General features: G+C 45.8%; 1 protein-coding gene across 1 annotated transcript in view; it reads left to right on the plus strand.

The window, feature by feature from the left end:
* The window catches only part of SHOC1 (shortage in chiasmata 1), a 1,715,507-nt gene that overhangs the window by 1,463,762 nt on the left and 224,350 nt on the right, over positions 1-27,395 (plus strand). The window contains exon 24 of the mRNA XM_086963751.1: positions 24,237-24,368. Within this exon, the coding sequence (XP_086819877.1) occupies positions 24,237-24,368 (132 nt within the window). The remainder of the gene's footprint in view (positions 1-24,236; positions 24,369-27,395) is intronic.

A 27,395-nucleotide genomic window follows, 5' to 3' on the forward strand; every position in this document is an offset into this window, starting at 1 on the left:
GTTTCACGGTGACCAGAAAATCGCCGCATAAGTTGTCAGTGGACTTGCCTGGGATTTAAAGATACAGTGTAACATTTTTGTATGTAAAGCTGTGCTGACCATATGCCTACTTTCTTTCATTTTGTTTTACATATTGGAGTACTTTTTAAATTATTATTTTGATAAATACCTGAGATATTGGGTTGTTGGTGGACTGGGGCGTTAGCTCTGGTCAAGCAACAGCCACAAGCCCTGTCAGGGTAAACTGCCAAAATCACTAAATTAACCTGTGCTTAACCCTCTGCTAGTTTGATACAAAAGCAGTCAGACTTAACTTAGAGGCAATGTGTAAAGTATTTATGCAATACACAAACAGCAAAAAAGTGAAAACAGATGAGAAATCCTATACCAATTTAGAAAAACAGAGTAAATTAATTGTAATAAAGTATTTGACATCAAAAGGACAACATTCCAATCAGTAGAACCAGCGTTATGAGTTTTCAAAGTTTAGGTAAAAAATAGTGCCTAAAAGATTAAAGCACCAACCGCTGGCATCTAGTCATGCGGGACTTGGTCAAAGTCCACAGGTCCAGAAAGTGCACTGAAGAGTGGTTCTGAGGGTACTATGTTTTATACCTGGTCCCTTCTTTGAAGTAGGAGAAGTTTCTAGAGAATTCCCTCTGAAGTGCTTGAAGTTTCCTGCTTCCCCTGGACTGGCTCCAAGCTTTCTGCAGAAACAATGCAGAGTTGGCAAGTCCTTTGTGTGGAGGCAGAGCACAGCCTATTAAGTTGGAAGTGGAGCTGTTCCCAGCTCTGCCCCCATCCTGCTAGTTGATGGCCCATCCAGGCACACATAATCCCTCTAATGTGTGGCTGTCTTAAAGGAATAAACAAAGCCCAACTGCCACCTACATGCATTCTTTTGACCCAGAATCAGGCTGCAAGCACTAAATAGGGCAGGAGAATTCCAGCTTTCTAAAGTTGAAATCCAACTATACTATTAAAGACACCAAACATGAAATGTTTGCCAGTTCCTTGGTCAAACGTTATCACTTATTAAATATGTCATGACCTTAACCTCCTTGTGTTCTCACTTCTCCTGTACCTTATGTGTGGGGGGGCTTACGGGATGGAGCACACATCTCAATGCCTCCTTGGCTGTTCATCTGACTCATTGCCCTGTAGGCTTTACAACATTCTTGGCAGGGTATTATCCCCGAAGCCCTGGGCCACTGAGTCATGAAATACCAAAGTACAAACAGTAACATCCCCCACTGTCTTCAGGCCGACTCATCATGACTATGGTGATATTTGGGCTGATTCATTGTGACTATGGTTTACATTTGGGCGGACTCATAGGCACATGACTATGGGGAAATTTGAGCTGACTCATAGGCTGATGACTATGGGGATATTTGGGCTGATTCATAGGCACATGACTATGGGGATATTTGGGCTGACTAATCAGGATTTGGGAACGGTATTTATAGTGCACTCAAACCATGAGGCAGTGCTTGGCTTACCCACTAGTTGGAGGGACGGATCCTCTTCAGCAATCCCGCTCACCTGAACGTCTCCACGACCTGGCTGAGCTTCTTCTGCATTGCGGCTCTCCAGCAAATCTCTAACATTGCTGGCATCTTCTCCCCTGCATATCCAGCAATGCAGGAAACACAATCCTTGCAACGCCACACCTAAAAGAAGAAAACATGGTTAATAACCACCTTTAAAGTTAGTGCACTAACTCAAAAAGGATATTAACCAAAGATTCTATTTTATGATTTTGAAAATCAGAAAACAGGACTAATTATGACTATTGAGACATTGTAGGTATTATTTAATGCGCATACCGAGGCCTTGGTATTAGCGCCCCGTGACATTCATATGTGCCATCCTTTAATGTGCTATAGTCTGTGAATCCAAAAGTACCCTCTTGTGCACCTTGTGCCTAGTGTTAAACAAACAAGGTGTGATATGAAAACTCGATATAGCTTCTGCCGGGAATGCCGCAACTTCAAGGGTAACCGTTGATTATTGGACCTCTATGCAGCAATAGAGTCATTATTGTGTGACTGTTAGTACACATGTGAGGGAATATTTCATAACTACTTATTTGTTGAATGACCTCTCTACTTGTATTTGCAGTACAGCTCACCGTGCACTACATTATGCACATCTTATGACAATACACTCCAGAACTGAGAAAAGACGTATGGATGACTCCAAGAAGATGGTGGCTGAGCTTGAAGGCATGCAAGTCTCTTTGTTTGTTATCAACCCCTCTTTCCTTCTGAGGTGGCAGTTGATTCACGGTTACAGTACCCTGACCAGAAGCCACCCTAGGAGGTCCAACATGGTTTCTGCGGACAAGAGCGTGTGAGTGGCATGACAAAATGTAATAAGGCAACCCCAAAGTTATCCTATGGAAGGGTTAGTCCTCACAGTAATGAAAAACGAACTTAGGAGTTTTTCACCACCATGACTTGTAAAACTTTAATTACAATGCACCCTGTCCTATGGGCTGCCTTCAGCCAACATCAGGGTTGGCTTACATGCAATAAAGTTGGAGTTTAAGGCTTGGCAAGGGGGTTATATTGCCAAGTCGAATTGACAGTTTAAAACTGCTCTCAGGTTGCAATGTTAGGCCTGGGATAAGTTTAAAGGGCTACTTAAGTGGGAGGCACAATACTTGCTGCAGGCCCACTAGTAATGTTTAATTCACAGACTCTGGTTATATGATTTACAACTTTTTTAGAGACCTATAAGTGAATTAAATGTGCCAATCAGGTGTAAGCCAATGTTACCATGCTTTAGAGAGTGAGCACAAGCATAGCATGGTTTGCAGTGGTAAAGTACACAGAGTCCTAAGCCAAGAAAAATGAATTCAGCAAAATAGGGGGGATACAAGCAAAGTGTTTGTCGATGACCCTGCAGAGAGGACCAAGTCCAACAGTGGCTATTTTTGTTTATTAAAAATTTATAACAGCAGAATATATACCAAAGACGATTGTCTTAGCTATTAAAGGAGATGTACCTTGAAGCATTTTCTAGATTTATGGAAGCCCTAAATCAAACCCATATGTCCTAAGTTTCCCAGAAGTCACTTTAAAAACTGAACCCACAAATGCTATGACTCACTTGTAAGAGTTTGGGTGATGGCCTTTTTTGCAAACTGCAAACAGAATACTTTGATCCAGGGGTTCACCAAATTGTCAAGTCATGGTAGTCCCATCCATTTTACTGGATGCTAACACCTCGCCCATTGCTTTCCCCAATGTAAACATTTTGATGAAGGAGAATCTTTGTTCTAAAAGAGGCATCCTCAATTTAATACGGGTAAGTGGGTTTTGTTCCAAGTATTTTCTAAATCCAAGAAGAGAAGAGGTCTTTCTCCATTCTAGATTTTAGATTCCAAAACACTGTTTTATTTTTAGAAAACAGAGATTCAAGATGGGTACCCCTTCAATAGACTTTTCAGATGTTTCAGGAACAGGATTTGATGGTTCCCTTAGATGTGGAGGATGCATATTTCCACATCTGTATACAGGCTTGCAGTAGAGAAAAAACGCACAATTCAAAGTAGAAGGAGACCACTGCTGGTGTCCATTCGTTGGGCTATCTTCTGCCTCATTATACTTCAGGAATGGGATGATAGTGGTGCTAACTTACAAGCACAGACACATTTTTTGTTCAGATGTACTATAGGAGCAATTTGTAAATTCCTTTTTCATTTGAATTCATTATGATCAATTTTAATGGTTGATATGTACCCTATGAATGTATGAAAAATATATAGAAAATAAATGTTTTTTTGATAAAAAAGATTTCCCGTGTTGCTTTTTTATCTTTTTTGTCTAATAGTTAGACAAACAATATAGTCGTGATCAGATGCCAATTGGTTTGGAACAGACTAATTGACATAAATAATATTCAAGTCTGATATCTACTAAGTATCCTTTCAAACAAATTCCCTTGCTGGCACTTTACTAATTTTCATTCTAGTGTTAGCAGGCAGTCTGTGAATGTGGTGAGATGCATGTGTTTCTCTCTTACCTTAGCCCTTCCTTATGACACCCTGTATATGCACTAGTGTGCTGGCTCTCGCACAGAGTTAGTTGGATAATTGTCATAGGCTCTGCCTAGTTTGGTAGGAGGTCCTCCCTCCAAATTTTAAATCTTTTTGCAGCCACACAATGTGGTCCGAAGTGACCTGCAGTTGGGGTGCGATGTAGTTACCCCCCCCTGAGTTGCTCCTGATTGGTGGTTGGCGGTATCCTTCTCCAGCTCTTTGGTCCTATCCCCTCTTGAGGCTCTTAAACCTCTGCTGGGCAGCATTTTAAGGATATCAGATTACGATGATGGCAATATGGAGGGCTATTATTATGATGAATCTGATGGGTCTCTGGAGCAGGACCTAGTGGATGTGCTTGATAAAGGGTACAGCATTCTGTGAAAAAAGCCCTGGGGGTGCCATTGAATCTCTAAAGCGACACCTATGTAGGTACACTAAGCAGCAAAGTTGGCTGCCAACCCCCACCGTATAAAAATTGGAGGTCATCAATCGCCCCCAGGCCAATACCAGTGCAAAAATCCCTAACCGCCCCCATGCTGCAGTTTTTAAGAAGCTGGTGAGTTCTCTAGCGATTGGCCACTATTATAGCACTCCACCTGCACATACTTTCTAGACCCGAGGCATGATGACTACAGCTCCACTTAGTATCAAATCTCAGATCAAGGAGATGAACCCGGCCCTGGTAAGCGCAAAGGCAAGACATGCCACAATAACGTACACATCAAGCTAAAGTTCTTAATTTTGAGCCTAATGAGATCATCCATCTGAAGACCACTGTGTGGCTCCCACCACAAGAAGTGGTGAATTATGTTCAATCCCCTATCCGAAAAGGATGTCAGGGCACGGCTATGATCTGGTCCAAAGCTGCCATCTAACCTCCCTTCACTTCACTCTGTGACTTGGAAACAGGACTCATAGCGCCATGATGCTCCTTCCGGAGCGACCGTCTGCGCTCTAGAAATACCATTCCAAATTCCAAATTCCAAATTCCAAATCTAAGTGCCCCAGACCAGACCTTCCAAGCAAGGTCACTGACACACCTGAGGTGGATCTCACCATAGTTTCCTACCTGAAAAAATGTTTGAAGGATCCGAAGAAAGGTATCGATAGTGCTTGGCGCAGGTGCCAAGATAAACTACTAGACGTATCAGGGCCCCTAACCAAAATACAGATTAATTTAACAAATGGCAAGAGCGGCTTTTTGCGCTTATAGTGTTATTATTAAATGGATAGTCAATCAAGCTTGGTATTGCTCAAAGGTAGAGATACAGTCCCTGCCACAACTGTAGGAATAGGCAAAAAGAATTCTGTCTATGTAATGAACATTAAACAATTCTCTTCCTGAGCAGTTACCAGAGCATTATCTTAGAACCAATTCACAAGAGGCATCCAAAAAGTATCAAAACAAATCAGAAGAAATGAATCCAGTATTATTCAACAACTTCTTCTTTATTTTTCTTCTTTCCAGTCACTCAGTACTTTTTCTTTTCTTTTCCTTTGCCAACACGTGTTTTGTCCTAACTACATACAGTTAATGGACTTCGTCAGGGCTAAAGAAAAATTAAACAATTATAAAATTACTAAAATTCATAAAAGTTTATATAATATAGTATCATCAACATAATACTAAACAATTTATAAGATATAATCATTTTTGGGATGCGATTAGGAGTCTATTATGGTGGAACTCGCTCTTTTCAACCGCAACAAAGGGCAATTCATAGTTCATTCATCTGTAATGTTCACATCCAGAAACATTACTAATAATTCCCATCATAAAAAATCATATTCACATATTTACAGGTTAAAAAAATCATAGTTTCGAAGTTTCATAGGAAGATCCTTAAGAAGAATCTAAAAAAGAGAGGAATGATATCAGCAACTCTAACTCTTCTTCTTAAGGATCTTCCTATGAAACTTCGAAACTATGATTTTTTTAACCTGTAAATATGTGAATATGATTTTTTATGATGGGAATTATTAGTAATGTTTCTGGATGTGAACATTACAGATGAATGAACTATGAATTGCCCTTTGTTGCGGTTGAAAAGAGCGAGTTCCACCATAATAGACTCCTAATCGCATCGCAAAAATGACTATATCTTATAAATTGTTTAGTATTATGTTGATGATACTATATTATATAAACTTTTATGATTTTTAGTAATTTTATAATTGTTTAATTTTTCTTTAGCCCTGACGAAGTCCATTAACTGTATGTAGTTAGGACGAAACACGTGTTGGCAAAGGAAAAGAAAAGAAAAAGTACTGAGTGACTGGAAAGAAGAAAAATAAAGAAGAAGTTGTTGAATAATACGGGATTCATTTCTTCTGATTTGTTTTGATACTTTTTGGATGCCTCTTGTGAATTGGTTCTAAGATAATGCTCTGGTAACTGCTCAGGAAGAGAATTGTTTAATCCCCTAACCAAAATACTTGCCCTAGGTTATCATGCCAGAGAGTCAGCGATCCCCATTGACCTGGACGTTTTGGTCGGCTGGGAACAAAGACCTATTTTCCAACTGGGAAATGCAACTGGATCACTTCCAGTGAAAGGCGTCTGTTCATCCTCCTAAAACTCGACCCGTAGCTCATCGAGCTCTCGTCATCAGAGTCGGGTCCCATAGCCCAGGGTCTGCTGTTTGGACCTTTTCTGAAGGAATTATCGAAATTTGTAGCAACTTTTAGCAATTTAGATAAGGCCAAGGGGTCTCTCAAAAAGGTATTTTGCCCACTTTTTGGCAGGGCTAGGCACTTCTGTTGGTGAGCGTTAAACCGTGGCTATCACCAAAGCCCGCAGACAACAGGAACGGTTTCTGGAAAAGACAATGCAGAGGATCTCGGAGCTCGTCCCGGGAATCTGGTGGCACAGGTGAGAATAACTCCACTTTCAGAGGTGCTGCTTGGGGGCAAGGCCAGGTTATTCCTATGCAACTGGCAGAGTATGGCACATGATTGTAGAGGCCATTCAAGGTTACAAGTTAGAGTTCTACAGCTCCCCGATGCAGAGCTCCCCCTCTCCCACAATGCATTTTTCCCAACAAGAGGAAGACCTCATCTCCTCAGAGGTTCAAGCTCGGCTGCAGAAAGGCACCATAGAGGTGTTGTTTCCCCACCCAAATGGGTTAGTCAGTTGCATCTTTTCAGTGGAGAAGAAGGGAGGCGGGTGCCGATTGGTGCTGAATCTGAAGAATTTCAATGCTTGGATTGTTTGCTGCCATTTCAAGATGGAGGGGATCCATCTCTTGAGGGATATCCTTCTGGAGGGATATTGGATGGTCCTGTTAGATTTAAAAGACGCCAACCTAATCATCCCCATGTTTCTGCCTCACCAGTGTTTTCTTCAGTTCTTCTGGCAAGGTTGTTGTTATGACTACAAAGTCCTTCCTTTTGGTGTCTCTTCCGCCCTTTGTGCTTCACAAAGATCATGAGACCGGTGGTGGAATCCCTGAGTGCCCAATGTGTTCATCTAATTATCTACCTAGATGAAATCATTATCATGGGCCAGTGTCCTCAGTTGGCTCTAAGCCACTTGGAGTGGACAATTCTCCTCCTTCAAGATTTCGGCTTCATCATAAATGCTCAGAAACCGAATCTGACTTCCTCCCAATGGTTAGAGTTCTTGAGTTTTCAAGTAGACTCCCTCCTGTCCCAAATATTTCTCTTCCCCCCAGGAAAGTCTGGTGTATCAAGAAAGAATAGAGGTCGACACTGTGCAGACAGAGTCTATCCTTGAGGTTGATAGCTTGCATTATGCGACTGTTAGCCTCGCTGATCTAGGCCATATTTCTCAGTCTCCTCATTTATCGTGCCCTTTAGAGGCTCAAAATTGAATATCTCAGTCAGTGCTGAATTTAAGTCGGTGACGGCAGGTGATAGCTGGGGAGGCCGCTGCCCCCAAAGCTTGTGCCATCTGTGGCATACCACATCAATTGCTTGGAACTCCTGGCAATTTTGTTTGCGATTTGGAGCCTCACCCTGGTGAAGTCAGATTGTTGCATACTTCTTCGTATGGAAAATATATTGGCGGTGCATTTTGTGAATACGTTTGGTGGGATCAAATCCTGCCTTCTGGCGGCAATAGCCAAAGACTTTTGGCATTTTTGTCTCCAACATCAGATATCTGTGGTAGCAGAGTATCTCTCAGGCCAGAACAATACCATTGCGGACTGGCAGTCGCGCCAGCTTCGGGACTTCAGTAACTTGAGACTCCACCCAAAAAGTATTCCATGCACTTCACCGTCTGTGGAAACCCTGTTTGATGGTTCTTTTTGCATCTTGACTCAACCAGCAGCTCCAGAAAATATTCAGTTGGTGTCCAGAAGCCCAGGCCACAGATGCATTTCTTCTAGACTGGTCTCCCTTCCTGGGCTAAGCTTTTCCCCCATTTATGATGATTCCCAGGGTTTTGCCACAGTTGAGATACCAAAGAGTAGAACTGATCTTAGTGACTCAGCTTTGGCGAGCACAAACATTGTTTCCGGTAATTCTGGAAAGGCCTGTGCCTGTTTGCTTCTGATTCCTTTATGTTGAAACATCCTTTTCGATCCAGTGGGTCTTCTGCATCCCTTAATCCTGTCACAATACCTCTTCCTAGTGACATGGAGAGTTTGCGGGAAGGATGAAGTCTCCTCTGGCTTTCACAAAAGGCTAATGCTTTAATCGGTTCAAGCCTGGTCCTTGAACACACACAAGCGATATGCTTCTGCTTGGGGACGCTGGTGTGGCTGGTGCTGTAAGTGGGGTGGAGATCCTGTTGGAGTGTATTGTAGTATGGTCATACTTTTTTTGTCCTGACCTCCGCTGGCATGGCATATCGATCAGTGAACAACTTTAGGTCCGCTATTTCGGTGGGTCATTTCCGATTGATGGTGAACCGGCGAACACCCAATAGTGTGTAAATTGTTAAGGGGTATCCGTATGTTAAAGCCTCCTCTTCCTAAATATTCTGTTTCATGTGGCGTTAATATGGTCCTGAGATTTTTAGATTCTAGCCTAGACAATAAATATATGTTTGACGTCCAAGCTTTAGATCTGGCGGGGGAGATTTTTCTCCTGAGGGTGATACCTTCTCGATTTCTCAATGGACCAAATGGAATCCCAGGTCAGGTCCTAGCTTTTCAGGATAATTCTAAGCTTTGAATAGTGCAATGTCTGAAAGCCTATGAGGTGAGTACTGCTGCATTTCGTACAGATAAGGGAGGGCAATTGTTCATCTCCTTGCAAAAGGCTTTTTGTCTAATGGCATTTGCCACTCTTGCCAGATGGATGCGATGGCTTATGTGTGAGGGCAGTATTGAAGTCTCTGTATTTGGCGCCCCCTTAGCTTGAGGGGTGATGGCTTCCAAATCATTTGCTTTGGGTTCTAGTTTGAATGATATTCTAAAGGCGGCTGATTGGTCAGCAGAATCTACATTTAAGTCCTTTTATTATAAGCCCATTGTGGATGTTGCTCTGTGGCGGTGGCTCAGCTTTAAACAAGTGTAATCGGAGCCTCTGGTCCTGACATAGAATAAAACATTTTCTAGCATTCCGTTCAAGAAATTTAAAATATATCAAGGACACGGAGGCAAGGAATATCCCACCCATGTAATTGTCTTTATCTGCATACAGTTCTTTGCATACCTATGTATTTTGATGAAGTGCTTTATTTGAAATTGTTCTTTTCCCTCCCAAATGACATTGTGTATTAGCTATGCTATGTCTTTAGTAAGACTAGTGTTTACGGCTTTGGTGTTTTTGCTTCCTTGCCAGGAACTGGAGACAAGTGATTTGTCTGTCAACAACATTTTAAAATTTTGGAGGTTTGCCTCGCTGTTTCTGGAGTTCGATCTTGGATGATCGTTTACTAATGTTTCAGATGTTGTAATGCGGGTCCTGGATCTTTGAGTTCTTCTCCCTTTGGGACTGATGGTGATACCAGTATTTGTAAAGTGCACAGTTACTTCCAAAGTGGTGTCCCGGTGCTGGGGGCCCTCGGGAAGATTGAGCAAGCTATTGCCCAGAGTCACATGGTGCTGGGCTAGCCTGCCGCCTGCACCGTGGATGGAACTGTAAACCCCGTAGTCTGGAGTCAGGCACCCTGGCCGCTGTGCCACACCTCTTCCACAAGTGATGTTCTCAGTTGGTTAAAGTTTCTGTCATTACAGGGTCTAAGATTGTTTAACTGTTTTTCCTTGTACTGGAGCAAAGAAAGAGAAAACGGTATTGCTGCAAGAGGGTTTTATAGGGCTGGGACTCTATGGTTGATCACTTGACTATGAGGTGGTCACTGGAAACGTAGTGTCTTTAAAAAGTTTCCATATGATTGGTTGCTGAAATTTAAAAGAGAGGCATAAGCTTTGAATATTGCAATGTCTGAAAGCCTAAGAGCTGAGGGTTGTATGACATGACAACGCGTGGTATTACCACGCATGCCATTACAACGCAGGAATTACAACGAAAGTCGTTACAACGTCTTTCGCTGGAGGGCGCTGGATAGTGGAATAGTTTAATTTTCTATTCCAACTCCAGCCCACGTTGACAGTAGGGAAGGAGTTGGGTAGAAAATTAAACTATTCCTTATCCAAGAGCGCCCTCCAGCGAAAGTCGTTGTAACGACTTTCAGTGTAATTCCTGCGTTGTAATGGCAGTGCAGGGTAATCCCCGCGTTGTCATGGCTGTTCACCGAGCTGAGTACTGCTGAATTTCGTACTGATATGGGAGGTCAATTGTTCATCTCCTTGCAAAAGCCTTTTTCTCTAATGGCATTTGCCACTCTTGCCAGATGGATGCGATGGCTTATGAGTGAGGGCAGTATTGACGCCTCTGTATTTGGCGCCCCCTCAACTTGATGGATGATGGCTTCCAAATCATTTGCTTTGGGTTCTAGTTTGAATGATATTCCAAAGGCGGCTGATTGGTCAGCAGAATCTAAATGTAATCCTTTTATTATAAGCCCATTGTGGATGTTGCTTCTGTGGCGGTGGCTCAGCTTTAAACAAGTGTAATCTGAGCCTCCTGTCCTGACATAGAATAAAACATTTTCTAGCATTCCGTTCAAGAAATTTAAAATATATTAAGGACACGGAGGCAAGGAATATCCCACCCATGTAATTGTCTTTATCTGCATACAGTTCTTTGCATACCTATGTATTTTGATGAAGATCTTTATTTGAAATTGTTCTTTTCCCTCCCAAATGACATTGTGTATTAGCTATGTTATGTCTTTAGTGAGACTAGTGTTTACGGTTTTGGTGTTTTTGCTTCCTTGCCAGGAACTGGAAACAAGTGATTTGTCTGTCAACAACATTCTGAAATTTTGGAGGTTTGCCTCTCAGTTTCTGGAGTTCGCTCTTGGATGATCGTTTACTAATGTTTCAGATGGTGTAATGCGGGTCCTGCGAAGCCAGGATCTTTGAGTTAAGCTCCCTTTGGGGCTGATGGTGATACCAGTATTTGTAAAGCACACAGTTACCTCCAAAGTGGTGTCCCGGTGCTGGGGGCCCTCGGGGAGATTGAGCAAGCTATTGCCCAGAGTCACATAGTGCTGGGCTAACCTGCCGCTGGCACCGTGGATCGAACCGTGAACCCCGTAGTCTGGAGTCAGGCACCCTGGCCGCTGCGCCACACCTCTTCCACAAGTGATGTTCTCACTTGGTTAAAGTTTCTGTCATTACAGGGTCTCGGACTGTTTAACTGTTTTTCCTTGTACTGGAGCAAAGAAAGAGAAAACGGTATTGCTGCAAGAGGGTTTCATAGGGCTGGGACTCTATGGTTGATCACTTGACTATGAGGTGGTCACTGGAAACGTAGTGTCTTTAAAAGGTTTCCATATGATTGGCTGCTGAAATTTGAAAGAGAGGCATAAGCCTCGCCTCCGTGTCTTTAATAGAATTGAAAATACTTGTTGTAGATGCTAGAATTGTTATTATTCATACACATGTTGGCATCTGTATGTAATTGATCGCATAGATGTAAACGAGGCTCCAATGTCCTCAGGTGAGTTTCCCTTGTTTTTAAATACTCCCCAACCAGGTGATTTATTAATTACAGACAGATTATAGCAACAATCAGGGACGGAACCTTTATTCCCCAAGCTAGCCACTGCTAGCCCTCCTGAGGAAAACTCTGCTGTGCATCCTGCATTTAACAGTATAGCACGCTTGAGGTTTTTGTTTAGCCTAAATCCACTGCCTCCTGTAACAAGGCATTATTTAGGCCTAAGGCTACCTACAGTGACTTTGTTGTGAGATCCCCCCTTGGCCTCAGAATCAATGTGTAAGGTCTTGTGGACTCCGCTGGCCTTAAATGACCTGAGGCAATCCTTAGGTGACCGCTAAGCTTAAGTTCCTTGGTGGTAGTTTTAAATAAAATACACACATCTTGGCCCTGATATAAGGTGACGGTAACCACCTTTAAAACAGATTTCAAGGACTTTCATATCAGCACTGATACAAATGTGGATCTGCATTTTCAAGTTTGTCTGACTCCAGGAGCCGTATATCAAACTGTGCCCTTGGGCGCATAACTGCACCCCCAGGCCACTTTAATACTACAGGGGACGTTTTCTAACGATACCGGGCTGAGGAGGGGAGCAGGCGCACACACTTTCCCTCACCTGCTGCTGGGGCCCTGACGCTGCTCGTTCCCCCTGCCGCCGTTGTTTCCAGCTCCACGGCCGCAGCTGGGGGAACTACAGCTCCCAGCAAGCCCTGGGTTAAGATCCGGTTCCGCCCACGCATCTCGAGGACCAGCGCGCCCGGAGGCGCTTAAACTGAGGAAGCCCCCACTGAGGAGCGGGGACATTTTCTAACGATACCGGGCTGAGGAGGGGAGCAGGCGCACACACTTTCCCTCACCTGCTGCTGGGGCCATGACGCTGCTCGTTCTCCCTGCCGCCGTTGTTTCCAGCTCCACGGCCGCAGCTGGGGGGAACTACAGCTCCCAGCAAGCCCTGGGTTAAGATCCGGTTCCGCCCACGCATCTCGAGGACCAGCGCGCCCGGAGGAGCTTAACCTGAGGAAGCTCCCACTCAGGTGTGGGGACGTTTTCTAACGATACCGGGCTGAGGAGGTGAGCAGGTGCACGCACTTTCCCTCACCTGCTGCTGGGGCCCTGACGCTGCTCGTTCCCCCTGCCGCCGTTGTTTCCAGCTCCACGGCCGCAGCTGGGGGGAACTACAGCTCCCAGCAAGCCCTGGGTTAAGATCCAGTTCCGCCCACGCATCTCGAGGACCAGCGCGCCCGGAGGCGCTTAAACTGAGGAAGCTCCCACTGAGGAGCTGGGACGTTTTCTAACGATACCGGGCTGAGGAGGGGAGCAGGCGCACGCACTTTCCCTCACCTGCTGCTGGGGCCCTGACGCTGCTCGTTCCCCCTGCCGCCGTTGTTTCCAGCTCCACGGCCGCAGCTGGGGGGAACTACAGCTCCCAGCAATCCCTGGGTTAAGATCCGGTTCCGCCCACGCATCTCGAGGACCAGCGCGCCCGGAGGCGCTTAAACTGAGGAAGCTCCCTCCGCGTCGCGGACGCACGCGGACGCTGGGCTAAGCCCGGGCAAAGGGCGGGCCCTCTGTGGCCCTCAGAGGCCTGGGGAGTCTGGACTGGGCAACGGACCTTGGTTGAACTGTAAATACCTCTTTTCTAGATTCTGTCATGCATAAGTTATCTTTGCGTGACTCTATTAAGGATTAAAATCCATAGTGTCTTTGCCTTGTTCTCCACTATCGTGTCTGGCTTGTTGTGCTTTTGGAGGTGTACAATTGGGTAGCTACTTGTTCTTTAATATTGTTACTCACTTGGTTTATTTCTTGTATCGTGTTGTGTAAATATGCCTAATTGTAATAACACCACACTTGATAACTACTTAGTAAAAGTGGGCTACAAAATTAATAGTGACCGGAGAGCCTCACTAGGGAAATCTGGTCCTTCGGGGCCTTTGCTCCCCAACTCCCTCTCCGATACAACAGTTACCCCCCATGAGGCTAACGCTGTCTTAGGAAGCAGGGGAATGGTAGTGACAGACGTCCAGGTACATCCTCCCCAACAGACCTAATTCCCGATATTGTTGCTAGCCCAGCTGGTTCACCCGGGCTAGATGAGACCCACAACAAAACAGTTAGAGCAGTCAGGGCCTGTAGAAAAGTGGCATCTAAATGGGGTGGTGGGAAGCCAAGAAAAACTCTCGAGAGTAAGGAAACCCCATGTAAAAATAAAGGTAAACAAGGGGGACCTGAATTGCCACAAACTGCTGTAGGCTGTAGTACAAACATGGAACAATTTGAATTAATACTGGGCGCTTTTGAGACTAAACTAGAGAGAAAAATGGTAGAAATCATTTCCCCCTTGCTGCATAATATAGATGCACTTACCTCTGAAGTTGATAGACTGATGGCCCTAGTTAAACCCCAGTCCTCTCCAGTAGAAGTGGACAGGACTGCGGATAAAGCCTCTGTTGAGCAACAGGAAAGAAATAGCTCTGTACCTTTATTGCAACGAGTAGAAATTCTACTGACGGAGAGGCCGAGACAAATTTAGACACCTTTAGTTAATCAAGGTCCCTCAGGCCAAAAAAAACCTGATCACATTGCTACTAAGTTAAATGTGAACCAAATTTCCAGAATCGACCTTCCTCCAGAGGCGGCGCCCTTTGTGTGCATATTATCGGGGGTTCCTGAACTCAAACAAGGGAAAACTGAAGGCTTTCAAGAGTTAAAAAATAAAGTAACCTACTGGTTTTCCAAGAATAGACCCCTTCCACCCACCATAGATGGCCATATCTTAAATGTTCGAAGGGTGGGGTGGCTTGGCCACAGGACTAGAGATATATTAGGTGATCTAGTAATCGTTAATTGTAGGAGTACCCACGTAATTCCATTTCTTAGAGGCTGGCGTCCACAAGTTGGTGATGGCCCGATTGTAACGTGGGAACTCTTTGACTTTTTTCCTAAAGCCCGCCCTCGCATTAACGTGTCATCTTTGGTACCCAGGTCTAATAATATCCATCTTCGGGGCCGTCCAAACCTGCTAAGCGTTGAATCTTTGATCTCCGCTGGGAGATATGCTCCATTGTCTTATCTTGATGGAAATGATTGACTCACTGTTGGGAATGTTCTATGTAATCCAGGGGAACAGAGGGGTCTTGCATCAGTGGATATGGGTTCGGAGGTTTTGTCTTCTGCTCAGTGTTCTGAATCTTGTATTAGCGTTGGTACATCAACGGCACAAGATAACACCTCAATTATTCCCCCAGTTACTGTGTCAGTCCAGCCCGCGGTAACAATCCCACACTTGTTGGACACTGCCTACTCTAAGTGTGTAGGTTGGAACATAGCTGGGCTTGAGTCCCGTTTGTGTATCCCTGATTGGGTGGATTTTATAGATCATGGGGATGTTTGGTCCTTTCAAGAAACATGGGCACTTCTGCCGGTATTTCGGGTGGGGTTTCTAAACTGTAGTAAACCCGCTACAAAAGGACTAAAAGGGCGCCCCGTAGGAGGGCTAACAACTTGGGTCCGTCAATGTGAGGGTGTATGGGCTGAAGAAGTTGCCATAGACAGTCCAGACATACTAATAATAAGGATTAGATCTTCCAAAGGCTTAAATATCCTCTTGGTTAATATTTATGTTAGGGGCCTCCAGGGTGGACGGGTCTCACCAACCCTTCTCCTCCTGGATGACTTCCTCTCTAATGTAACTGAAGAGGGGTATACGGTTGTGTTGGGAGATTTTAACACTTGCTTCGAGCCACTGGGCCTCGATGATGGTTCCCTTACAGAGGAAGAAGACATGTCGTGGGGAGTACCACAGCTCGAGCTACCACCGATTAGGAAATGGTCTTGCTCCACCACTTTCATTAAGGGGTTGTGCCTGAATCAGGGTCTGAGAGCAACCAATGGTAGGGTAAGATCAGATAGGAAGGGTAGACACACATTCAACAACGGCAGACACAGCAGTCGCATCGACTATATCCTAGTCGATGTTCAGCTGTGGGTTGCAGTTGTTGATATGGAAATTATTGAACTACAGAAGACACAGACGCTTGAGCACCTTCTTCCATAATGAAAATAGCGCCTGTACACGTAGAGTGCAGGTGCTATCTTCAGAATGAACTCCCTCATTAGCAAGGGGTGTGGCCCTGTGCTAATGAGGGAAACATTTTGCATCTGTGCCGCACTCTATTATGGACGAGGGTGCAGAGGAGTAGAGGCCATCAAGGTGTGCACTGACTGTGGCATGACATTTTGACATCAAGCTTTGACAAAGCCAGTCTGTCTGGCCTTGGAAAGCTTGGCTTTTTTTTGTGCAAACGTATGCTTTGTGCAAAAAAGTGTGAAAATTACAAAGCAAGCAGCCCAGGCATTTTAGACCCAGCTGCGACATGCGTACCCTTTCAGCCGTCTGTTCACATAGGCAAACACCTTCTATTCCTGGTGTTAGATAGCCAGTGGATGAAGTGGCAGAACAATTGTCCAATGCTGTGTGCTGTGGTGGAAGGAAGCAAAATGTGAATGACACCTAAATAGACGTATGAATGAAGAGGGCTGACTAAAAGCATCTTTTTTAACGTATATATGTTTGTATTCATCATATTTCTTTTTTTACAAAACATGTTAAACCTGTTTCTATGCCAGCCCTAACAAGTAGGGCTTTATTCTATCTCCAATGTGCATAAGATACAATGAAGTTTATTGATCACCATCAACCGTCTTCTACCAGCACCAACCCTGAGTTGGCTTAATTGAAAGCCAGTTTAGGCATGCGTTGCAATTAAGCCATATTATCCATCAATAACACTCCTTTGTTTGTGAGTACAACAAGTTAAAAATAAGCTCAGTTGTTGGTGCTCATCTCCAAATGCGGTGTGCCTGTAGACTGCACATCTGATAGAGACTACTAGCAGCAGATTCCTTAACGTAGAATTATTCCCAGGCGTGAGATCCGGAAAAAGGGTTGCCACAGGATCCCTGCGCACCAGGGGGACTCTATTACATGACTCCGCCCAGGCGTCGTCCATGTACGTGACGTCAGCGAGGTCACATAAGTCCCACCCTGGCGCACTTACGTCAGTCTTTTCCTTTTCCGCGTGCAACGTGGATCCGGTTCTTGCTCTGAGCCTGTTTAGGCCTTTTCCCTCGATTTTACATGTGTTGTGGGAACAGTGCGCAGATGCCTTCGGGCTTCAAGACGTGCTCGTCTTGTGGGAGCTTGATGTCGGCGACGGACCCTCACCTCATTTGCATGTAGTGCTTGGGGGAGGATCACAGCTCTACTGACTGCGAGGCGAGTCAACGGTTGAAGCCGAAGTCGCGGTGGGAACGCCGCATGAAACTTCTCTCGGCTCGCATGTCCAGATCGGCTTTGTCACCTCGCTCAGCTTCTGCGAGGGTTTTTTTTGGAGCCTCCATCATCATCGTCGCCGTCCTCATCCTTCTCCTGTGCCGCAAGAGAATCTCTCCCCTGTGGGTAAGTGTCGCAGTTTGTCCCCGCAGGCTGGTTTCTGGCCTGTCAGGGCGTGGGCTTTCCGCGGGTGATGCGGCCCAGCATATCATCCCCCTATCCACTGTTCCCCGATGCGGGGGCATCAAGAGCCCAGATGGAGACATATGCAGCAGCTTTGCAGGCCTCGCTGGTTTCTCCTCCTCCTCCTTCACCTCCTGGACGTCGGCGGATCCCTTGTGCCATGCGGGCCCTCGGCGATGTCGCTGGCGGCTTCGGCCCTGGCGCCGGCTGGTTCGGCTCCAGGCTTGGAGGATGTGGTGCCGTTGGGATGGCGGACCTTCGGGGGTCCTCCTTAGGACCACGGCGCATCTGCCTTGGACCTGCGGGAGTCCCTGTGGTGTCGTGGGAGGTCCTCGAGACTTGGGTCGCATCCCTGAGCCCCACTCGGCCCTTTTGGCAGGTGGCTATTCTGTCTGATGCTGAGGTGACGCCACTATGGCTCCGGCAGCTGCTGGCCCAAGCAGTGCCCCAGGGGTTGGCGGACCCCTCTCTTCCCGTCAATGGTCAAGGGTGGACGGGGACCCCTCATCCCTCTCCGAACCCTTCTCATCCCTCCACGCAGGCGGCTACCTCGTTAGAGGTTGTGTCGGCTATGGCGGCACCACAGGGATCGGTGAGCCCCTCTCGTCCCCTTATGGGTCGAGGCTGGCAGGGGTCTTCTTGTCAGTCCCTGGGTCCCTCTCGTCCCTCCGTGCAGGCGGCTGCCTCACCGGAGGTGGAGTCGGCCTTGGCGCCGCTGTGGGGGTCGGTGGACCTCTCTCGCCCCCCCAAGGGTTGAGGCTGGCGGGGGACTTCTTGTCGCTCTCCAAGTGTTACTCACTCCTCCACGCAGGCGGGGGCATCATCGGAGATCGAGTCAGCCGTGTGCCGGAAAGGAGGCATGTCCGGCGTCTCCTGTGGTGTTGGGAGACGATGATTCCTTGCTCCAGGTTGTGGATTCTACAGCACCGGACAGGTCTTCGACGTTCCCTCTTCCCCAGAGGCTGGATGCCTGCTGGTCTTGTCCTCATTGGAGACGGGCCACCACGTCGTGACCTTCTCCCCGACATCATCAAAAGACGGCACCTTGCAGTCGCCGCGGCCGCGGTTTTTGCCGGAGGAACCACATGTCCCCCACTCTTCGGTGCATCTTTCTCCTTTTCAGGCCTGGCCCTTTTCCGCTCTGCTTGATTTAGGGGATGGCCGTCTTGGTTTGCAGCCTTCCCTTACAGAGGAGTTGCTTTTTCCACTGCGGTGCCCCATGGAGGCGGGTGCGGCCTTCGCTCGTGCTGTTTTTATGGCCGTGGGATTTTTGCGCATGGGAGACCCGGCTGCCCATTTTCCTGCGGACCATCTTTTGGAGGTTCTTCACCATGGCTCTGGTGGGAGGGAGATGCTGCTCCCCTTTGAATGTTTGCTTCATTCTTCGCTGATGGGGACTTGGGGGCGCCCAGCCACTGGGGATCCAACACCTTATGCACCGGCACTTTCCAGCGCCGCATGACCCAGGAGTCTTTCCCACCACCCCTCTGCCAATGGCCCCCTCTTGCGGACCGCCTTTCCTTCCCTGACTCCACCCTCCCAGGAGGCCCGCTGGCTGGCCTCCTGGGGCCGCAATATGTATGCCTCGACCAGTGTGGCTCTGCGGGCCCTAACACCTTATGTGGGCTGACTAGGGCCTCATCTTGCTTGTGTCCCTTGCTTGTGTCCCAGCGGAGTCCCTTGTATCTGCTGCTTCTAAAGAGGGTTCTGGTGTTGACCTGCGCCACCATGCATTGGATGGCCGGTAGCTGGCAGCGTTTATTCTTCGCTCCGCTCTGGATATCTCGGAGGTGCTGGGTCGTGCCATGGCTTCTTCAGTTGCCCTCCGATGCCATGCTGGGCTCCGGGACAGTGTGTTCCCGGAGACTGTGCGGGAGAGGCTGGTGGATCTTCCTTTTGATGGCACCCTCTTGTTCCACGCCCCGGCGGACTGGGCCATCTGGAGGTTCTTGGCGGGGCTCCAGCCCCCTCCTCCTCCTCCTCCCCCTCCTTCTCCTTCTCCTCCTCCTCCTTCTTCTACACCTCAGTAACCTGTGGATTGGTCTGGATTTTGTGAGCTGTTCTTTTGTTGGGGCGAGTCGCCCTCGTTGTGTGCTCTGTATGCTTCATATGCCTGTTGGGACTGTGGCTCTATTGGCTGCTGGCCGGCCCTTTTTGTATGAGTGTTGTTGAAGGTTGTTCACACCAGGTTGGCACTGAGACTAGGCCTTCTGTTCTTCTCTTGGCTGCTTGACACGTAGCTCTTTCAGATGTCCTCTGCTGCAGAAGTTTCTTCCTAAGAGGGTTCCCATGTTTGGGACTAACATACCCTATGTGGGGTACTGGTAGCTGTTATATAGCTCATTATGTGCTGGGGAGTTGTGGTTGCCTTCGGGGCTCTGCCCTCCGTGTCGCTTATGTACTTGCAGGTGCAGTTTCTGTGTTGAATGTGAATGCCTGGATGGCGCCTGAGGTGTCCTTCTCTGGGGTTGCAGTGCTGTTCGTCAGCTTTGGCCTGCTGTCTGTGGCATGGCGTTGGGACGCTGGTTCTGCTCCTTTTGGGTCATGTGTGCGTACCCCTCTCTGTGGTGTGTCCAGGGTCTCTTCACTCTCATGTTTGCTGGCCTGGGAGTTAGGAAGGTTCTTGTGTTCTTCTTTCTTTTGGGGTGCATCCTGCCGGTCTCCCTGGGTGTCCCGGGCTGTTCTTCCTTCTTTCTCCCTGCCTCCTTGGAGCCTCTGGGTTGCTCTTCTTCCTCTTCTTTGCCTTGGCCTTGGATGGCGGTTCTGTAGCCCTGTAAGGGAGTGGGGTGCTGGGGTTTCCCCTTGCCTTGCCTTGGTTCCTCAGTTGAGTGGAATGGGTTTCCTCTTTTTCCTTTTCTTCTTCCCCCACCCCCCGTGGGATCGGTGGCGTTCTGCTTTGGGGGTTCCCCTTGTCTGCGGGGTCGAGGCTCCTTACCTTGTCCGTTAGCCTGGTCCCCTGTGGGCCCTCTGTTAAGGCCAGGCCGGTGGGCCCTTTCGCAGACCCTCCTTCCCCGTGGGTATGGCTAGAGTATCTATTCTACGTTAAGGAATCTGGGGCTAGTAGTCTCTATCAGATGTACGAGTTACTTACCTTCGGTAACGAGGTATCTGGTAGAGACAATTCTAGCCGCCGATTCCTTCACGGCCCGTCCTTCCTCCCCGTTCTGTGAGGACCTTTGGTTTGGTCTTCTGCAATCACCTCCCTGTGGGTGGCTATGTCTTCTGTGAGTGCATTCTTTCGTTCTTTTTGACAGGATGATTTGTCCTGTTTCTTGTTCCTTCCTCTTCTTTCGCACATTGGAGGATGGGTTTATAGCTAGTTCTGTGCCCTTCTGCTCTGTTGCTCCAGGATTGGGGCCTACCTTCAATCTCTTCCCACCCCTCCCTCTCCCCTTTATTACTAAGGGTCCTGGCCCCTCTGCTATCCTCTAGGTGGGGGTCATCTGGCTGTGCCTCTGACCTTTGTTCCTTTGGGAGGTTGTCACATTCTGTGATGGGGTTGTCTTGGAGGTTTGTCGTTCCTTGTTGGTCTTGGACTCTTTCCCCTTCATTGTTCTTGGGTGGGGTTGTAGTCCTGCTACATGTTGTCATTACATTTTTACATATGTTCCTTGTCTCCAGGGAGGCTGTCTACATACTGGCAGGGTGACTGCTCAGGGCTGTGCTCTGTTCTTTCTTCTTTTCCCTGCCTTCGGGTTCTGCAGTGTTGACACTGCTCCTTATGGTATTGTTGTTCACCATTCCTTTTTCCATTTTTTCTGCTCTTTCGCACACTGTTCCCATACTCCCACCGTTTTGTCTGATGGCTCCGCGTTGTAGTGCGGAAAAGTTCTCTGAAGAAAACTGACGTAGGCACGCGGGGGTAGGAGTTATGTGACCTCGCTGACATCACGTACGCGGACGACGCCTGGGCGGATTCGCGTGATGCCGTCCCCCCGACGTACAGGGATGCTGTTAGAACAAAAATTCCGGATCTGGTCTCACGCCTGGGAATAATTCTACGTTAAGGAATCTGCGGCTAGAATCCTCTCTACCAGATACATTGTTACCGAAGGTAAGTAACTAGTACATTTATGCAACCAGTGAAATTCGACTGTGATAAAAAGAAATGAGATTTTCAAATCCTCGCTGAAAACCTGACTGTAGCCTTCTCCTTGATCTTTGAGCACGTTCGGAAATGGGGCAAATTCAGGAGTGTGTTTTTCGTGTTATATAGGGCTAATACAGACCCATTATGTGCCACACCAACAGCCGAGGCTCGCAGGACCCAATGAGAAGAGAAACTGTGAACAGATAAGGAATGGTCAGATATTCTTTTGTCTCATGACAAGCGGCTTAGGGATGCTCAACTAAAATTCTGTGACTTCAAGACAAAACTTGTCTGCCCTGTTCCCATGATGCACTGGGCCAGGGACAGACTGATTTGCATATAGTCAGGTTCTGAGCTGGGATGGGGCAGTGAGATAAATAACGGTGATGGATCAAGCCCTGATCTTTGGACTGGGTAAGAGTGGTCTGCTCAATTCAGACACTCTGTTCATCACCACCCCCTTTTGTAAATCAAGACAAAACTTGAGCGGCACTGGTCCACGTTCAAACTGCACTTAGCTCATATAAGCCTGTCTTTGCAGTGCTGGAGTTACAGGCAACCTGATTGTGGAATATTAAGCAATCTGTAGTCCTCTCCTAATCTTAACTAGTTCTGGTTTCAAATATGAGCACCTATGAGGGTTTCCAGCTGATTCCACTGTACAGCCTCTGCATCCTTGGTGATGCTCCATGACGTATCCAGCATACATTGAATGGCCAGACATTGGCGAAACTGGTTCCACATACTGCTAGCATTCTCACACTTTGGAATGCTCATTTAGTGCCAACACACACACCCTGGTTACATAGATGAGGATTATGAATGTGCTCAAATGCATGATATACAATCCTAATGACTAGTCTGGTGTCTTTAATGCAATCTGGGGCCATTTTGTGACACCGGGATAGGCCTGCTCAGTCTGAATTTTCGGTTTCCTCTCTGTATTTAAATCTTATGCATTGCCCTACATCTTCACATCGACTGTCATCTCATCAACACCGCACCATTACTCCCCCCACCACCACTTTCCTGACGTTGAAGTTGGCTGGATGCCATGCTCCCTGATTCAGGACTGTACTCATGTCAAAACATCATCCATGTACCACAACATATACAAAGAGGGGGCACAAAACTCTGTCGCTTCGCCTGGTAAAAACAACTTCGCTTTTCCACCCCTAAATAGTAATATATCTATGTATGCTGGTGACCTTGCTCCCCATCCCCCCTCCCCTAATCGAAGTTTAGAGGTATTAAGGCTTATGAATAGGGTTGACCCTAAGGATGATTGCCTCCTAACTCATTTCCCTCAATATCAGAGGCAAAAAACAAAGCAGGCACCACCACCGTCGGGTGTGGGCCTTTTCGGGCTTGACCATTACATGCTTCATGAAAACATTTGTCCTGCCCCCTTCCTTATTCATCTGTAACTCCCCTTAAATTTAAGTGTGGTATGGTGACTGTGTCTCTTGGTCTTATATTGGCACTAGACCAGGTCTCCCTACTTCGGATTCCGGTTACCACCCATTGGTAACATACCACAGGTTACCACACCACTAATATGAATCCCAGTGGGGTCCTGCTGATACTTCTATGCCCTTCTCATTCATGTGAATTCTTCAATCATCCACCTTGTGTGATCCTTCCGCTAGCAGAACTCTTTATCTCCAGGATTATTACAATCACTCAGTATCAACCCAAATGCGCTGATATTGATTTGTAACATCTTTGACAAGTCATGTAAAACCTAAAAAATTATTGTTAAAAAAATGACCAGATTAGATTTTGTTTTGCGAATGGAAAACCTTTTTTCTTCTCATGTCTTTATTGAACTAGTTACCTGTCTTGCTATTGCTGTTATGCATTATCTTTTTTCCCTTTCCTTCCTGGTTTCCATTTTTTTAATTTTCATTATATAAATGTTCATTTCTAATAACGCAAAAGTAGAATAACTGTGAATAATTCAAATCGAATTTTGTTTGAATCATGATTTTTTGAGTCAACTTGTATCAATGGTGTTAATTTTTAATCATTTAGGTCTTGCTTTAATAAATGGTTTTACTGGTTTAAGCCAGTCTTAATTAAGAAAATCTTGACCCAATATAGATCTGCCTAGGCTACTAAATTATTTCCCAGTCTTAAACTAGATTTTAGTTTAACCCAGATTTGAGACGGTCTTAAGATAGAGCACAGTGTCTTAAGCCTGGTAGAAGGGTATTTTTACGCTCTTAAGCTAGATAGAACAAAACCCTTCACAATTTAGTGACATCTTTCTCTCCTGAAATAACCTTCAGACTTCATTAAGCCAGGGAAAAAGTTTAGTAAACCAGTCCCAAAGTTCGAACTGTTAATTTTTTATATTTCTGAAGTAATAGGTTTTGGAAATGCCCTGTACCATCCAAGCTTAAACCACATACCCATACTTTTCGTTCCCTAAGCATACGAAATTTGATTTGTTATTAAAATGAAATGTATGTTACTTATATTTCTCCCTTTTCTCCCTGTTAGAGTCAAACTAATCAGTAATTATTATATAGCTTTATAAAAAGTCGATGGAGTTAAATGAGGAAAAAATACTTACATGTTCATATTTTAAGGTAATTCTTACACCTGGATTTGAGGAGACGGCTGTGCTGATTCGCCAGATTGCTGACCACACCCTCTTGTCCTGCAAGAGGAATCCTCAGGAGTGGATGGATAAGTCATGGCTCTCAGTCTTATCATGTAAGGTGGGTTTGCTACTTTACACTTGCAAAAAATAATAATATCAATAATTCAGTCGATCTGTGTGTCTTTGCATTGGCACTTTTATAGAGCCCGCTTGGCTGGGAAGTCACATAGTGTTCTTCAAAGTACAGAAAATAATTAAAGATTATATACACGTAGTGGGGTACCTTCGTGTGTGTCTGGATATTCAGGGATCCTGCTACATTCTGTTGAAGGCAAGTAAGGTGATCTTTGAATAAAATATTTTCCAGCTGTTTTTAGGAGTGGAGGAAACATGCAGTGAGTCCTAATATTGGTGTGATATAAGCACAATACTTTGGTAGAAAAACCTTGGGGCATATTACCTAGAAGTGCGTTCGAAAACGCACAACGCACATTCCCATGTCGCCGGCTATCGCCGGATTTTTTCGTCGTGATAGTGCGCAATTATCAATGCGCATCACGTAGGCGAAATGAAATTTGGCGATATGGCACATTAGCACATGAAAACAAACGTTTTTTCATGCGCTAATGTGTGCATTGATAATATGGGGGGGGGGTGGAATCAGCGTTATGATCCACACCCCCATGTTATCAATGCCCTTACACCTGGTCAGAGGAGGCATTGGGAGATCTGCGATAAACGAGTTTATCGCATGTCTGCCTCTCCCAACGCTTGCCTTGGTAATAGGGTGTTCCCGCCTCCAACCACATTTTACATGTGGTTGGACGTGGGAACGCCCACTTTGCATTTCATTAGCGATATTTGTCACTGACATGCAAAGTGGGCTTGAGCATGGCGTTAAAATGCCCTTGTGGATAGGGCTCTAGAAGTATCGCCGCTTTCTCGGCACAATTCGCCGGAAAAGCGGCGATACTTCCCCTTGTTAATATGCCCCATTGTCTTTCGGTCCATCCCTTTTCCAGATCTTGATCCGTAGTCTGGCCATGTTAAAATAGCGAGTGCTGTGTTAGCTACATGGGAACATATGTTTGTGTCCAGATGGTGGCATGTTCGTATTTAATGCTATTTAAAATGATGTGGTCCTCAGGATGCCGCCAATGTAGTTCTGTCAGGTGGGTGATGTAGTCATACTTCTTTAGACCTTTAATGAGTCATTTGGTGATTTTCAAGATGTTCTTAATTGTAATGCGGTGATCAGGCCAAGATTGCTACAATATTGGTAGGAGAGGACTTTGGCTTGCATTGTGGCTCGGAAGTCAGGCTTCGCTTTATTTATAGCACACATAAACTATCGTTTGTTATGTGTGATCACTGTTTTCCCAAAATATTGTCACTTTAGCAATGACCTGTTTAGAAAAAAGTTTTTGACACATCGGTTCATTTACTTCCTAATGATTTACTTTGACATTCTTTTGCAAATGTTCAATTGTGGCAGCATCGGGATACTAATGTTACTCAGTGACATATGCATGAAATGTGTTTCTCTGTTTGTGGAATTTGCGAATAACGAAACTCTGTATGATTTCCTATTTCCTCATCGGTCCCACCCCTGAACCTATGTCAGATTTCCAGCTTGTGCTGGTATCGCCCTCATGTGGTTGCACATTGCTGTCTGTTTATTCTTCAAGAGACATTCTACCTCGTCCAGTTAGATTGTGTGATGTGCAACACAGCAGCCATGCCACAGACCATCTTGAGGCAACACAAACTGCCAATACATTTATGAAGTGCGTATGTTTTCGGTCCCTATACAAGTGTGCCATTTCTAAATGTGGCAATGAAGTGGCATGCTTACAATCAAGGGCACCTAGGATGGGTGGGAAGTTGGCAATATCCTAGAAATTTCCCTATTATGTTATGCAGATTTGTAGAGCGCACTGTCACCTGGGAGGTTATCCTGACACCGAGCAGGTGTGAGCCTAGCCAAACCAAAGACCTAGTGGGAATTCTCGAAAAGCCAGAAAGTCAGCTTCTAGCTGAATTCAAGAAGTGTGGAGGAGAATCATGTGTCCTGGCAAGTCATTCCTTATTTTAGGAAAATGTAGGACAAGGCTTGATGCTGGATCTGGTTGTCAATATGGGTGGGAAGTGTCCGAGTAGGAGTCTGGACGAGCGAAGGCGTCTGGAAGGTTTATGAAAGCAGATGCGATTGTTCAGGTATGCTTGGCCAGTGTTATGTACCACCTTAAAAGTGTGGGTGAAGAGTTTCAATTGTGCTTGTTTGTATATGTGGAGCCAGTGCAGCTCCTTTTAAGCGTGGTATGATGTGAGAGCAGCATGGAAGGTTGAGAGTGTCAGTCAGTCAATCCACTTTATTCGATCAATTAAAATCATAAAAGTACAAAAAACAAACAACAGACATGGACAATATTAAAATCATTTGGCATAATGTTTAAAATACATAGACAATATTACAGTCCATTTGGGCATATTATGTTTGAAAACAGTATCACAGAATAAAACATCTTATCCAAGTTGCAAAAATTTCAAGAATTACAACAGTCCTTAACATTTTTATTACGGAGAAATCATCATCAAATTTCTTTTTTTCTTTAGCCTCACAGCAGCTACGAGAAAAGATGCAATATTAAAGATATCACCTGGGTTACACAATGACTGTAGAAAAACTAGCTCTGGTCTAACCTGAGAAAACCCCCTTCCTCCCAGGATATGTACCATAAATCTTGTGCGAATATTAGAATAGAAGTCACAGAACATAATAAAATAGAAAAGTATTGTGGGATGACAAATCATCCCATTGGCAAGCCTCTGCGTATTCAGGATTACACCATCCCTGATAATCCCCCAATGTGAAGTGAATCAAATTAAAGCGGAGCCTAATTAGGAGCCAGCGATGGTAAGGCGCGTTTACCATTGGCAGGTAGGGTTCCATATTAAAGGTTGTTTTTTTACAAGGAATGAGCCCTAACTAAAGGTTTGCATAGTTCCTGTTCTTCTCGCCCCAGCATCAATTCTTAAAATTCAATTTTACCCACCACACATCCTCCTTCTGGATCTTATCAGGGTCCTCATAATGTTCTGGCCTCCCTATTTTGAATAACATACTTTTAACATACGACAGCCA

The sequence above is a fragment of the Lissotriton vulgaris genome, chromosome 3_1 (assembly GCF_964263255.1).
Source record: "Lissotriton vulgaris chromosome 3_1, aLisVul1.2, whole genome shotgun sequence".
NCBI lineage: Eukaryota > Metazoa > Chordata > Amphibia > Caudata > Salamandridae > Lissotriton > Lissotriton vulgaris.